The sequence below is a fragment of the Aptenodytes patagonicus genome, chromosome 20, assembly GCF_965638725.1.
Source record: "Aptenodytes patagonicus chromosome 20, bAptPat1.pri.cur, whole genome shotgun sequence".
Classification (NCBI taxonomy): Eukaryota; Metazoa; Chordata; class Aves; order Sphenisciformes; family Spheniscidae; genus Aptenodytes; species Aptenodytes patagonicus.
In genome coordinates, this window is record NC_134968.1 from 2,330,478 (window position 1) to 2,345,491 (window position 15,014).

General features: G+C 71.4%; 1 protein-coding gene across 1 annotated transcript; it reads right to left on the bottom strand.

Annotated features, from left to right (window-relative positions):
• Window positions 1-2,573: 2,573 nt before the first annotated feature.
• Window positions 2,574-6,916, bottom strand: SP6 (Sp6 transcription factor). The gene is made up of 2 exons (XM_076356756.1): window positions 6,828-6,916; window positions 2,574-3,704 (listed from the first exon to the last, which is right to left on the bottom strand). The coding sequence occupies exon 2, from the start codon at window positions 3,668-3,670 to the stop codon at window positions 2,579-2,581; it is 1,092 nt and encodes a 363-aa protein (XP_076212871.1). The 5' UTR covers window positions 3,671-3,704; window positions 6,828-6,916; the 3' UTR covers window positions 2,574-2,578.
• Between the last annotated feature and the right edge of the window lie 8,098 nt (window positions 6,917-15,014).

Sequence of the window (15,014 nt, forward strand, 5' to 3'; positions counted from 1 at the left end):
GCCCAGCCCCGGGGCAGGGGGGGCAGCGAGACGAGGCTGAGCCCCGACATCACCACGGGACCCCCTGCTCGGTGGTTCCTTCTCCAGCCCACCCTTGGGGTCCCCCCGGCACAGCCCCCCTAAACCTGCCCCGGCAGCTGCAGCATGGGAGACCCCGCCACGCCGGAGTCCCCGGCCGCTGACAGAGCCAGGCTCAGCTACCAAAATCCAACGAGCCACCGGCTTAACGCCGCAGCACCCTGTGGAGGGTCCTGACCTCCCCCCCCCCCGGGGTCCCCTCGAGACATGAAATCCCATCCGGGGGCACCGAGGGGGAATTTTGTGCCGGAAAATGCAAATGCCGGAGTCGGGGACGTCCTTCGAGAGCTGCGGGCAGCCCAGGTCACCCGAGTCCTGCGGAGGGACGGTGGCGGCCATGCCGGGGCTGGGGACGCGTCCCCGTGGACGCCCCCAGCGAGACTTCACCTCATGCTGGGTTTCTCCAGCCCCACGGCTCGTCCCCAGCCCCGTGGCGCAGCGGGGCTGCCATCGGCCCCTCGCACACCGACAGGGACGGGGACGGGGACAGGGATGGGACCCTTTGAGGGGTCCTACCCCCCTTCCCCATCCATAAGGCCCACGGCCACAGCTTCGGCCCGAGACGTCCACTCTGCCCGAGTGGCAAAGCCTAGCTTCACCTTAATAAAATAATAATAATTAATAATAATAATAATTAATAATAATAATAAAACAATTGAAACCGAAGGCCTCGGGGCGCCCTCTGGGCACGGACCCCACTTGACTTCACCTCCACCCCTTCCCACCCAGACCCCAGGGTGCTCCGAGCCCGGGCAGCCCCCACAGCCCCAGACACGGCCCCCCGAGAGGCCCCAGGATGGGGCCGTGCCAGGATATTGGCCCTCCCCCCCCCCCCCAAATCTCCCCCCTCCCCAGATTCCCAACTGGTGTGAACTGGTGCTGGCTGGGGGGCAGAGCCAGGGGAGTCCCGGGTGCCCTGAGCAGCCCGTGAGCCCCATCCCACCCAGCCCCGAGCACTGCCCCCCAACACCCACCCCCCCCCCAGGTCCCAGGTTCAGCATCTCCTTCTGTGTCCAAGGGGTTCTGCCAAAATCGGGGGGGATAAGACCCAAAAGGACCAAAAAACAAGAGTTTTGTGGACTGTCAACCAGGGGGTGAAGGACAGATACGGGGTCCCCTGGGGGAAGGGGGACAGCCCCAGGGGAGAAGAGATACGGGGTCCCTGGTGGGGGAGGCCCCAGGGTGTCCCCGGGAGATACACAGACCTGGGAAGGGACAGCTATGGGGTCCCCGGGGGGACAGGCAGCATGCACAGGGAGGGGGGGACAGGCAGAGGTGCCCTGGAGATACGGGATCCCGGGGAGGGACGGCTCCAGGGCTCTGGGGGAACGGGTAGCATGCACGGGGGGGGACAGCTGGGGTCCCCTGGAGATATGGGGTCCCCGAGGGACCTGCAGCACACACAGGGGACTGCGGTCTCCAATGGGGTCCCCGGGGAGGGACGGCAATGGTGTCCCCAGGAGACAGGCAGCATGCCTGGGGGGGATCCGGGGTCCCCGGGGAGGGACGGCCACGGGGTGCCGGGGGGTGGGGAGGGAGGCGGGGGTCGTGGGGCGGCGGGCAACGCGGCCGTGCCAGGCCGGAGGAATGTGGCCGCCCCGGCTCTCCCGGGGCCGCGGCCGCCCCGTGTGCTTCCCGCCCGGGGCCGCGGCGGTGGTGGTGGGTGTGGGAAAGCTGCAGGTGTGCGCTTGGGCAACCGCCTGCCGCCACGCCACGCGCCCGCCGTGGCCCCCCACGGCCCCGCCACGGCTCACATTCAAGCAGGATTTCTTTTTTCCCCGTTTTAGCCTCAATTTGGGCCAAAAAAGGGGTTCGCACTCCCAAGCCCCCAGCCAAAGCGGTGTCCCAGGGGATGTGGGTCCCTCACCAGCCCAGCATCCCCAGCCCGGGCAGGGGGCCGTGGGCATCCCCCGAGCCCCTGTGTGCACCCCTGGGGGTGCCAAAACCTCATGGGTGGCGAAAAAGTGGGGCTGGCACTGGGGGGGCCGAGCCCAGGACACCAAGGGTTTGGGGGGGTACCACGGGGAGGGGGCTGGGGGCTGCGGCCGTTCTCCGCAAGTGAAGGCTCCCGGGTTTCTCCTCTCTCCCTTTCTCCTTCTCCTTCCTCCCCTTTGGGGCTGGACGTGCCCGGGCAGCGCCTGCTCCTTCGGCTCCCATTGATGTTCCTCCCAAACAGCCCCGCCGCCTGCCAGCAGCCTCCCGAAAAGAAGATTTGGGAAGCCGGGGGAGGACGGGGGGGAACCGGGGCGGGAGAGCGGGAGCGGGACAAGTGAAACCGCCGCGGGGCAGCTGCAGCTCCGGCGCTCCCCGACCGGCACCGCCACAGCGGGGGACGGGGCTGTGCCACCGGCATGTCCCCACCACCGCTTCGAGCACAAGGTGCCAGCCCTGTGCGCCCCCCACCCCAACACCCTTCGGATACCGGCCCCGAAGGGTCCCCCTGGCCCCTGCCCGGGGTCCTCCCCACCTCCATCCATTTTCCCCCCCGGGGCTCAGCGGCTCAGTTTGTGGGGGCGGCGTTACCCCCCTCGGACTCCCTCTTGCCTCCCTTGCCGGCCGACGGGTCCCCGGCGCCCTTGACCTCAGGTTCGCCCCCGTCCTTGCCCGCATCGTGCGTCTTCATGTGCTTGCCCAGATGGTCGCTGCGCATGAAGACGCGGCCGCAGACGGGGCAGGCGAATTTCTTGGCGCCGGTGTGGGTCTGGAGGTGCCGCTGCAGCTCGTCGGAGCGGGTGAAGCGTTTGCCGCAGAAGAGCCAGTTGCAGACGAAGGGTCGGTCGCCGCTGTGCCAGCGCAGGTGGGCTTTCAGGTGGGAGGTCTTGGCGTACGCCTTCCCGCAGCCGGGGATGTGGCAGTTGTGTAGGTGCTTGCGTTTCACCCCCTCGGGGCAGGGACCCCCCCTTTCCGCCTCCTGGCAGTTGGGGCAGCGGCATGCCGCCTGCCCCCCGCCCCGGGGCACGGCACGACGGGCACCTTTCGGCCGCCCGCCGCCCTCCGCCTCCGGCCCCCGGGGCTCGGGGGGTCCCTCCAGTGCCTTCGCCCCCTCCGGTCCCAGGAGGTGCTGGGTGGGGGGGGGCAGCAGGTGGGCGGGGGGGGCGCAGAGCTGGTGCTCCCCCCCGCCGTACCCCCCCAGGGCCGGCGGCAGCCCAGGGTGCCCGGGCACCTGCAGCCCCCCACCCTGCCCAGGGGGCAGCTCCATCCAGCTGGCTCCGGCATGGAGGTCCCACCAGTTGACGCCTCCCTCCTCACCGGGGGGGCCGGGATGGGGGGGCCGAAACCAGGGCTCGTAGGGATGCGCCATGTCCGGGGCGGCCGGCAGCAGCTTGGCGTAGGCGCCGGGGCCGTCGGCAGGCAGCTCTAACCGCTGAGGGCCATGGGGCTCGTAGGTGCCGGGGGCGGCGAACGCGGCGGCATCGGGACCCGCCAGCGGCAGCTCCGGGGGAGGCAGCGGGGAGGCGAAGTCGGCGGCACCCGCCGCGGCGCTGCCGTGGGGCTGGAATGGCTGCAGCGGCTGCAGGTCCAGGTGGCTCGGGGAGGCGCGGGGCGCGTCAGAGGGCTGGGTCCCCAGGGAGCCGCAGACCGCTGTGAGCATTGCCGAGCAGCGCGGGGCGGTGGCGCAGACAGACCTGTAGGGCCAAGGAGGGACGGGCGGGGAGAGGAGGGGGGGAGAGAAGAGCTGTGAGAAGCGGGGGGGCACACCTCCTAACCCTCCTACCCCTGTGCTACGCCAGCACAGGCCGGGGTTTGGCACCGGCGATAGCCCCGGCACCGATTCCCATCCCGCACTGGCACGGTCCCGCCACGCCACGGGTGACAGCGCCCCCAGCACCCATCACCTCATCACCTGCGATTTGGGGGACACTTTTGCCCTGCCAAGGGGGTTTCTCTGCTCCACAGCCCAGTGGGACACCAGGACAGTGGCACCAGGCAGGGGTCACCCTTTAGCACCCGTCCCCATGCCCCTATGGACCCTGTGCCAGCCCCAAAGGGGTTGGTGCCTAATTCCGAAATCTAAGGAAGCCGCCAGCATCTGCTCGTCACCGCCCCGACTATGTACCTCCAATGCAGCCAGGGTCCCCAAGGGGACGTGAGTGGTGTCCCCAAGCCCGAGCCCCAACCACGGGTGACACGGCACCCACGAGGCCACCCCGGTTCTCCCGCACCCCAGCCGGGCTGGGAAACCATCGCCCTCAGCTCTGCACCTTCCCCAAACCCCTGGCCCGGCTGGGAGCCCCCAGGCTGCCGGGGGGGCAAAAACGCAACCCGGGGGGGGGGCTGCACCCCCAGGCTGGTTGGCAGCAGGATGGGGGAGCGGAGCCGGCTGCGGGGAGGCAGTGGAGCCCCAGGGCCCAGCCACCGGCAGCCCTTTGAAGCCGGGGCTCTGGGCTGCCTTCGCCCGCAGCCCCGGACCCCCGGGGCACCCACTGCACCCCCGGACCCCCAGGCACCTGCTGCCTCCCCGACATGGCGGCCGTGACTCACCGGGAGCTGTGCAAACCCCACTGGGGATGGGCCCCACCCCAGTGTCGAAATCCACCTGCCGCCACCAGCTCCCGCCCCCCGACTTCCCACCGGCGCCGCAGTGGGGGGGAGGCTGAGACCCCCCTCCCCGCAAACCCCCACCGTCCCCTCCCGCCACCATTGCCCACTCCCAGCCACCCCCACGCCATTCCCCCTGGCTCCCCACCCCCCCCCAGCCTGTGTGGGACAGGGACAGACCCCCAGGGAGACACCCGGGGGGTGCTGAAGTTTTTGGGGTGGGGGATCCCCTGCGCAAAGGGGCTGGACCCCCAGAGCCCCCCCAATCCCCAGCACTATGAGCACAGGGCAGGGAGGGGGTCCCCAACACTGAAGACCCCCCAGCTGCCCGCAGACACCGTTTTCCCCTGCCAGGCGGCACTGGGGAGAGCCAGGGGACCCCAAGGATAGGGGCAGGAGCTGGGGGGTGCCAAAATCCCCCCGACGGGACCCACCTCCACCTGCAATACCCAAGTGCCTGCAGGAGCTTGGCCTCGAGCTGGTGCCGGGGCGGTCGCGGGTGGGATGAGCCCCCCAGGAGCGGCGGCCTGAGCAGGTTTTGGGGTGCTGCTCCTCAGGGGGGGCTCAGCTCTGCTCACCCCAACCCTGGGGGGGGGGTGGGGGGGGTGGCACCAATTTCGGGGCCGGCTCCTGGGGACCATCTCTGCCTCCTGGGGATGCCAGCGGGGTAGGTGATGGCTGGCACCGAGAGGGGGTCATGGCTCCCAACCCAGCACTGATCCCCAGTGGGGTCCTGAGCCCCCTGCTCCCCATAGGTGCTAGATTGGGGTCAAACCCATGAAACCCCATGGTGATGGCCCTTTGTGGGACTACAAGGCAGCAGCCTGCCCCGCACAGAGCCCCCCCAGATCTGGAGACGGAGGGGACCTGGCAGGGACGTCCTCCAGCTCCCCAACCCCAACGGGAGGAGAAGGGACCCTCTACAGGGGTCCCGGGCAGGTCCCACTCGACACAGACCTGCCACGGCCACGGTGAGCTCCAGGCAGCAACGGCCACGGCTCTCCCGGCGCACGCCGCTCCCAAAAGTCCCCCTTGGCTTGGGGGTCCCTCTGGGACCGAGCCCCCCAGCCACGGCCCCACGCGCACCGAGACCCACAGCCGGGTCGCACCACCTCCACCGCGGCTACACCTTGTCCAGCTCCACTGGACATCTCGAAGCCAGGGAACAGGGACCAGCGCTGAGATGGGGGGGGGGGGAGCTGGGAGGGAGGGACCCCCCACCCCCCCCTCCTCGTTGGCCCTGCCCTGCCCGGCTGCCCCAGCCACGCGTGGAGGCTCCCGGGGCGTTTTTCCATCCGGGAATGACGACAAAAGTCCCCAGGGGCCCCCAGCGTCCCCCTCCCTGGCGGGGCTCGACGACGCGTTGGCCATTTCACCGCAGGGAAACTGAGGCACCGGCGAGTGATGCGTCCCGTGAGTCACGGTCCAGGCTGGGCAGAGGCGGCTCTGCCCGTCTCCCAGCCCCAGCCGGTGCCTCGCCCCGCGGCAGGGCTGGGCAGGCGGCGCTGCCTTCAGCCCTCAGCCCCGGCTCCCGCCCGGCCCGGCCCGGGCTCGGGGAGCCCCCGACGGGCGGCTCGGAGACGACGGTCGGGGCCGGTGCCGTTGGGTTTGGGGTGATGCTGCGGTTTTGGGGCGATGCCGCCGGTTCGGGGGCGATGCCGCCGGCTCGCCGCGCTCGCCCCACCGCCCAGCCCACAGCAAGGCTCCCCGGGGCCGGAGCGAAACTCCACGGGGCTTTGTTGGGCGGGCGCGGGGGGGGGGGGGGGGGGGGGGACGGGGGACGGACACAGCACCGATCGCGGCGCGGGGGGGGCCCAGCCCGCCCAGCCCCCTGCCTCGCACCCTCGCACCAGGGCTTGGCACCGGCGCGGGGTCCCCGTGGGGCTGCAGGGGGGCCCGGCCCTACGGGGAGGGGGCTTCGCGCTGTAAATCGGGGGCGAGGGCAGGGCGTCGCGGGAGGCGAAGGGGCCGGGAGCCTTCGGGGCTCGGTGGCCAGTGGACGCGGCGGCGGCGGCAAGCAAAGACTTGCCGGGGCTGGGCTGGGCCGGGGCGGCGGAACCGCCAGCAGCACGTTCCCAGCCGCCGGTCGGGGCGGCCGCGGCACCCCGACCCGGCCGGGGCTCCCCGCCGGGGGTCCCCGCGGCCGCCCACCCTCCCGCCGCGCCGGCCGTCGGGGCGATGGAGGCGGGCAGCGCCGAGGGGGTACGTACGGGTCTAGCGGCAGCGAGCTCCCGGCGGCTCCGTCCTCATCGGCGTGGCGTGGGCGCTGGCTCCCGAGGGGACCCCGAGGGACCCGCGCGGCTCCCCAGGGACGGGGCACCCACTGGGCCGGGCGAGCAGGAATGGCTGGGTCCCAGCCCGGCTCCCGGCTCTTCCCTCCTCCCCACCGTCCCAGCTCCACCCCTCCCCGGCCCAGGTGATTTTAACCCTTGGAGGCAGAGCCCCAGCCCCGCCGCTTGACAGGAGCCTGGTCCCGGTCCCAGGATCCGGCGCATGAAAGCGGAGGGAGGGGACGGGAAGTTCGCAGCAGACACCGCAAACAGGGGGGTAATTAAAGAAGAAAGAAACAACCGCCTCCCTCCCGCGCCCGTGGCCGCCCTCCTCCTGCCGCCCTCCTGCCAAACACCCCCACCACCACCCCCCCCAGGGACCCCCGGGCAGCCCGCTGAGCCCAGCCGGCTGTCCGTCCCCCCCCCCCGCCCGGGGGTGGCACCCGGAGGTGGCCGTCTGCTCCTGCCCCCCCAGGGATGTCACCCGTCCGGGTGGGGGGGCTCGCTGTCCCCCCCGTTGCGGCTCGGCCCCGTGCCATGGGGTAAATGGGACGGGGACGTGTGCAGGGGACAAGTTTTGGGGCCACAGCTGGACCCGCAGAGGAGGGAGTGGGATGCTGATGGCAGGACCCACCATGACCCAGATGGATTCAGGGCACCCCAAAAGGGTCTGGGAGGTCCCAACTGAGCCCATCCCCACTCGGCTGGAGGGTGTCCGACCCTCCCGGCTCCCGTGCCCACGCCGCGATGGCTGCCAGCACAAGGGGCTGCCGGGAGCAAGAAGCCCCGGGAGCTGCCAGGCGGCAACGCCACAGCCAGAGGAGCCACTTAATCACTGGGGCGTCGTGTCCCCATTTCCACGGCCAAAATCCCTGGGCCAGCACGGGGCTCGCTGCTCGTGGCCGCGACCCTGCAGGGACCCTCTTGGCCCCGGGGGAAACCCACCCCGCTCCAAAGCCCCCGGGAAAAGGTGCTAGTGCCTCGCCAGAGCCGGGACCTCGGCCGGCAGCACCGCAAGCCCGGCTGGCCGAGCCCGGCATGCCGGCGCGTGGGAGCCCACATCTCCCCGGCGCGCTTGCCAAGCGCCCGGCCGGGTGGAGGGCGCAGGGAACTCCTTCGCCCAGGGGAAAACTCTCCTGGTTTTCATCATCCCAGGGACGGCTCAACCGCCGCCACCGAAACGCGGCTGCCTGTGGGGTGAGCGTGGCCCCACGGCTCGGCTGGGCACCGGGGTGGGGACCCCGGGATGGGGACCCCAGGACGGGCAGGGGCAGGGCAGGTGGCAGGGCAAGCTGCTGATGGCGGCTTGGCCGTAAATAGATGGTGGTGAACATGCGATCCGACGCTCAAGTGCTCTGTGGGGCACGTGGGGGGATGCAGGGGGACCCCAGCCCCAGGGTCTCACCACCTCTCCTCCCCTGCGCTCACCCGGGAGGTGCCGGGGGCCGTTCCCGTGGCCACAGGGAAGGGGGATGCTCCAGCTCGGGGACGCCCGAGCGCTGTTCAGGCCAGGGTGGTGGCCCCGGGCTCCCCAGCTGCCTCCCAGGCGCCGTATCGCGGCCGCCAGTGGCTGTCCAGGGCAGGGAGCAGTTTGCAGACTTTGCATGTACAGCTCCAGGCACCAGCCAGACCGATCCCCAGCCCGATCCCGATCCCCAGCCCGGCTGTGCCACCACAGGGAGCAGGGACCCCAGGGTGTGCCTTTCCCCGTGCATTGTGCACATGGTGGGGACGCGGCTCGTCCTGCGTCCCTTTGCTCCGGGATCTCCTCCCAGTCTCCCCAGTGCTTCGGGGACTGGTGGTGCGGGAGGGAGATGGCTCCCTGCCCGGGGGTCCCAGGTGCCAGCTGCCATGGCTCCTCTCCCACCCGTTCCTGGTGTGGCCCCTCTCCCTACCAGCCCCGGGCCACAGAGGGGCTGCATGGCAGGAGGATGTGGGACACCGTTGCGCCTCCTTTGGGGACAGGGACGAGGACCTGGGGAGGTTCCGACCTGCCCACGCCACCAGCGCCCAGCCCCAAGGCCCCCCTGCGATCCTCTTGGACCCCATCCCAAAACACGGCTCCTGGGCTGGGGGGGAAGGAGCCACCGGGACGCGGCCGGGGGCAGCGGGAGGCTGAGAGCCTGCGGCTGGATGGGGCAGTGGCACGGGGCCATGGGGACCGTAGGGACCGTGGGGACTGGGGGTCTGGGGGGGGGGCGGGGGGTCCTGGAGCCACCTCAAGCGGAGCTGGAGCCCCGGCTGGGACCACACATGGGGAAGAAATCATGCCGATGCCGGAGGATTCCGGGGGGGCATCTCCTCGCCACTGAGCGTCTGAAACCCCGAGCCGTGCCTTGAAATTACAGCTAATTACAGAGCCCATTTGCATAAATTACAAGGTGAGAGGCAAATGCCTCCAATCCCTCCCGGAGTGCTCAGGCAGCAGGAGCCGCTCCAGGCGCTTGGGGGGGTGGGCGACCAAGGGGTCCTGGGTCCCACACAGAGCTGGGACGGGGGCAGGAGGGGTCGGTGCTCCCCAAAACTGCATCAGGGACCCCGGTGCGCGGGTGGGCACGAGGCAGCAGCCTCCCCCTGCGGCCCCAGCCCTCGCCCCACGGCTGCCCCCAGAGCTGGGCACGGCCTGGCCCTGCCAGGAGGGGGGGGACACGGCCCTCGCTGCACCCCGATGGGTGACGGGGGGGATGGAAGGGGGCGGCACAGGGCACGGGCAGTGCTGAGCTGGGGGGGTACAGCCCTATGGCACATGGGGGTTGGGGACACCCCTGTCCCCAGGGGGAAATAGGGGTGGGGGGATGGCGGGATGGAGGGATGGATGGACAGAGGGATGGGGGGATGGAGGAGGAGAGGCACCTCCTGGTTCCCCCAGGGCCAGGGGGATGGAGAGATGTCCCCCCAGGCCCCAGGAGGATGTTGGGGGACGGAGGGACGGCGGAGGCCCCTCCCGGCCCCGGGGCAGAGCACTTCAAACGGCTCCTGGCTCGGGGAACGGACGGCAATTTCCTCCGCTGCCATAAAACAAATTGGTTTCTGTGGGGGGAGCGGGGCCGGCTGGGCGCTGGGAGCGTGTGCATGTGTGTGCATGTGTGTGCATGTGCGTGCACGTGTGTGCACGTGTGTGCATGCATATGCACTGCTGTTGCGCATGTGTGTGTGTGTGTGTGTGTCTGTGTGCGGGGGGTGCCGTGTCCACATGCGTGCCCACGTGTGCGGGGCATGAGCCCCCCCCCCCCCGCGCCGCACCAGGACCTCGCGCCTGTGCACCTCCGTGTGCATGTGCACCCACTGCCTGCGTGCACCCACCCACGCATGTGGGTGCTGAACTCTGTGGAGGCTGGGTGCCCAGGAGCAGGGTGCCCGGGCGAGTGCCCGGGGGGGGGTCTGCAGCGGGTGCCATGGGGCTGTGCCGTCTGGGTCGCCCCGGCCGGGGGGAGCCTTGGGGTGGCCACGGGGCCTCAGACGGGGAGAGCCAAAGCGCCCGGATCCTCCCCTGAGGTTTTTGGGGTGCTGCCCCCGGCCCCGCACCCAGACAGCCCCGGGGGGATGACTCTGGGCTGACGCTGAACCCCCTGCGGGGTGCAGCCAGGGGTGCTAGTGGGAACTGGGGGGGATCCTGAACCTGCCGGGGCTGGCACGGTGGGGACGATGCTGGGTGGGTCAGGGACCGGGGTGGCCCTGGGTGCTCCACAGCCCCATGAGGGGGGAGGTCACAACCCCGTGCACCCATGGGTGAGCAACCTGGGGACCGGCGCCCAGTACGGGGTCCCTCAGCCCAGACTGGGCCCCCGTGGGACCTCAGTCACCCCCCGCACAGGGTCCCAAATCCCCACGCCTGCACCTGGAGGGCACAGCTTGGCACAGCCCCCATTGCTCCCACAGCCCTTCGGCCACTAAAGCAAATGGGGGGGACGGGGGACACACGGTCCTGTCCCTGTCCCCCAAGTTGTGCATCACGGGGATGAGGGGACAGCCCCGTGCCAGCCGTCGTGCCCCCGGGGACGCAGCGCGTCCCCGGGGCACGACGGCTGGCACGGGGCTGTCCGCCCGGTCCCCGGGAAAAGCTGAAGGCAGGGCACCTGCCTGCCTGGCAGAGATATCTACCGGGATTATCGCGACGGGCTTCCCCTGCCCGCAGTGCGTGCCAGGTTGCGGTGTGCCCCGAGGGAGCGTTTCTCACCGGGAGCAGGAATTACTGTCGGAACTCGACCTCTGCGACTGGCGACGGAGCTGACGGCTCGGTGTAGTTTTAAATACGGCTTTTAATTAGTTCCATGTAATCTCCCTGCCTATCTGCGCCCGACCGGCCCGGCTGTACAGTCACCGTGTGGGGAAACCTGCCTGCACGACGGCGGTGAGCGCCCAGCGTCGCACACCGGGGATGGGGCACGTGGCTGCACCGGGGATGGGGACACGCGGCTGCGCCGGGGATGGGACACAGGAATGCACCAGGGACAGGGACATGCAGCTGCATCGGGGATGGGACACATGGCTGCACCGGGGACGGGGACACGCGGCTGCACCGGGGATGGGACACAGGGATGCACCGGGGACGGGACACGCGGCTGCACTGGGGATGGGACACAGGGATGCACCAGGGACAGGGATGTGCAGCTGCACCGGGGATGGGACGTGTGGCTGCACCGGGGATGGGACACAGGGATGCACCGGGGACGGGGACACGCGGCTGCACTGGGGATGGGACACAGGGATGCACCAGGGACAGGGATGTGCAGCTGCACCGGGGATGGGACGTGTGGCTGCACCGGGGACGGGGACACGCGGCTGCACTGATGGTGGGACGCGCAGCTGCGCTGAGGACAGGGAGAGGCGGTTACACCAGGGATGGGGACACACAGTGGCCCTGGGAACAGGGACACGTGGCTGCACCAGGGATGGGACACGCGGCACGACCGGGGATGGGACACCGGGCTGCATCAGGGACAGGGGCACGTGGCCGCACTGGGGACAGGGACATGTGGCTGCCACAGGGGACAGGGTCACACGACCACACCAGGGGCAGCATCCACTCAGTCGTGCCACCGCTGCCTCCCCCCCGGCACAGGGCTGTGCCGGGACCCCATCGGGGTTGGAGCTGACGGGGGGGGCACCTGGCCACCCCCCAGCCCGTGGGGTCCCACGCCAGCCCGTCCCCATCCCCAGTGGCCCCGTGGGGCTCGGGGGAGGCGGGGTCCGGCACGGGAGCAGCTCTGCTCCCGGCGGGACCGAAGGGGCGGGAGGCAGCGCCAGGCGGACGCCGGGCCCCCTCGCAGCGGTGACGGCACCGTCCTCCCCTCGCTTGGTTTAGCCTCCGCTAAACCACTTTCTAATTCTTTGCAGAAACCATTAGGAACGGCTGACAACCTTGGCCAGGCGCGGGGACGGGCTGGCGGCTGAGGAGGTGCCGTAATTGCCGTAATTGAGCGTGGGCCTGGGCGCGCTTCCCGTGCCGGGTCGCATTCAGCTGGCACGGAGCACGGGGTGGGTGGCAGGGGGCTCAGGGACGGGGACCGCGGGGATGGGGACGGCGGGGGACGGCGTGCCCTTGCCCCATGTCACGGCTCCAGGTCCTCTGGGTCCTCCGGGTCCTCCCGGTGCAGCCTGGCTCTGCAGGGGTCCCTGCCTCGCTGCGTGGACCTGTGTCCCTGTGTCCCCATATCCCCATCCCAGCCATGCTGTGCCAACCCGAGTCCCCGTCCCCGCCTCGCTGTGCGCACCTGCGCCCCCGTCCCAACTTCACTGCATGGACCTGTGTCCCTGTGTCCCAATGTCCCCGTGTCCCCGTCCCAGCCTTGCTGTGCCAACCTGTGTGTCCCCGTCCCCTGCCTCGCTGCACAGACCCGCGTCCCCGTCCCCACCCCACTGCACAGAGGTGGTCTGGCTGGTGTCATGGGGACGGCCCCTTCCTGGGGACGGCCCTTTCCCAGGGACGATGACAGTGATCGTGCCCGCGCTCGCGTCCGCGCCGGGCTCACAGCCGAGAGCCGGCGTCACTGCCCGCCTGGGGAAACTGAGGCAGGGAGCGGCAGGCTGGGACTTGCCCCGGCAGCCGGGGCGGGAGCGCCGGGAGCAGAGCCGAGGCCGTGCGGGCACCCAGCCAGACGGTGGCCCTTGGGCACCGCTGCCTCCCGCCAACCGCCGACTGCCCGGGGTCCCTCCGCGGGGCTGGCTCCGCTCCCCTCCCTCGCCCCGGCACGGCTGGGGTGCAGCCTGCTGCGGGCTGAGCCCGCGGGGACCCCCACACTGGGGTCCCCTCCGCGGCGGGCGGCGATGCCGGACGGGGACCCCAGCGTGTCCCCCTGCAGTGCCCCCGCTCCCAGGGTGCGTGGTCAGAAACGGGGTACGGGGCAGGCAGCACCACGGCGTAGCCGCGTCCCACACGTGCGCATCCCCGTGCCCCCGGCACGCGGAGGACGACGCCGGCGCGGCGTCGGGAGCGTCGGTGGCTGCGGTGCCTCCCGCAGCGTTTACGAGCTTGGCCGGAGCCGGGTCCCGGGGGCGGCCGTGGGCGGCCCCCACCCAGGGGACCCCGCCGGGCACCCAGCCCCAACCTTCCCCTTCCACCTGCCGCTCCGGGGCCGGGTCCCCGCCTGCCTTCGCCCCACGGCGGGACGAGGACCCAAGCGTGCGGGCCGCTCTGCCCGTCCGAGCGCGGCACCGGTACCCCGAGATACGCCACCGGGACCCCCGCATGAGACCGGGGTGGCGGAGGGGCCGGGGGCCGAGGCGGGGGTCGGAGGCGCCGGTGCCAGGCGGTGAGTAAGCAGGAGCATGAGGAGGGGAGGTAATTAAAAGGGAGGCACTCGCCACAGCAAGTTCCCACAAATGAAGGCCCCGGGGCCATAGACACTGCACAACAAAGCACCGAGCAATTATTTGGCTCCAGTGGGAGGTGCTGGTCCCGTGGGGGCTGGAGCCAGCTGGGCACCCCGGGGCCTGGCAGGCCTGGCACGGGGTCGGGGGGTGGGGGTGGTGGGGGAGTGGGGTGCGGGAGCTGCCGGGGACCCCCCCAAGCCGGTCACGGGGGTGGCTGGTGGCCCCTCGGCTGCGGGGCTGCGGTGGGATGGGTGGTCCCGGAGCTGGGAGCGCGGGGAGCTTGGGGTGGGGATGCGTGGGTCACAGCTGCTGGGCACCCCGACCCCTGCCAGGGGACTGGGCACCCCGAGACCCTCCAAGCACCCTGACCCCTGCGAGGGGACTGGGGACCCCGACCCCCTTTGGCACCCCGACCCCTGGAGGGAGGTGGGGCACCCCGACCCCCTCCGGGCACCCCAACCCCTTCCAGGCACCCCAACCCCTGCAGGGAGACAGGACACCCCAAACCCCCCGGGTACCCCCACCCCTGGGGGAGATGGGGTCCTTCAGGAGCAGCGGGGCTGGGTGCCACCAGGCTTGGGGCCCCCCCCCCATGGTCTTCTCCCCCACCGGCTGCCCCCCGCACCCCGGGGCCTGGCGGGTGGGGGTCCGGGGCTGCCCCATGCCGCTTCTGTTGGGGAGCCCTGAGGGGACGGTGATGGGCACCAGGCCAGCCCGCGGGGTGGGGTGATGGGGCCGGGGGGGGGGGGGGGGGGCTCCCCGGAGCCTCAGTTTCCCCACCTGGGGCGGGGCGGGGGGGCGGGGGGGGGCGTGAGGCCCGGGCTGGGCTCAGCCACGGGGCCCCGGAAGGCCCTGCCGCCCCCCCCCCCGGGCTTGGGGGGCCGCTGGGGGACGGACACACACAGAGCCCCGGCGACACCCCCGGCCCCACGGGCGCAGGGCCCCTCCCCGGCAGCCCGGCGGGGGAGGGAGGGTGTCGGCCCGGAGCACCCGCACGGGGCCGGGGGGGTCCCAGGAGCGGCCGGGACGGGGCCTGCGAGGGGGGTGTGGGGGGGTGGAGGGCCGGGACCCCCCCGGGGATCCCCGGGACTCCCCGCCCCCGCGGGGACCCCGCTGCCGTCATCAGGCTTCAACGTTTCAGACCCGACCCCCCCCCCCCCCCAGCACAGGCGCGCGGCCAATCACAAGCGGAGCTCGGCCGCCTCGCGTCTCCCATTGTCTTCTCTGCATGTCAATCAAGATGGCCGCGACCAACCGGAAGGCGGATTTTGGGTTGCTCCCGCCCACGAGGAAGTCCGCCTCCCCCGCCTCGAA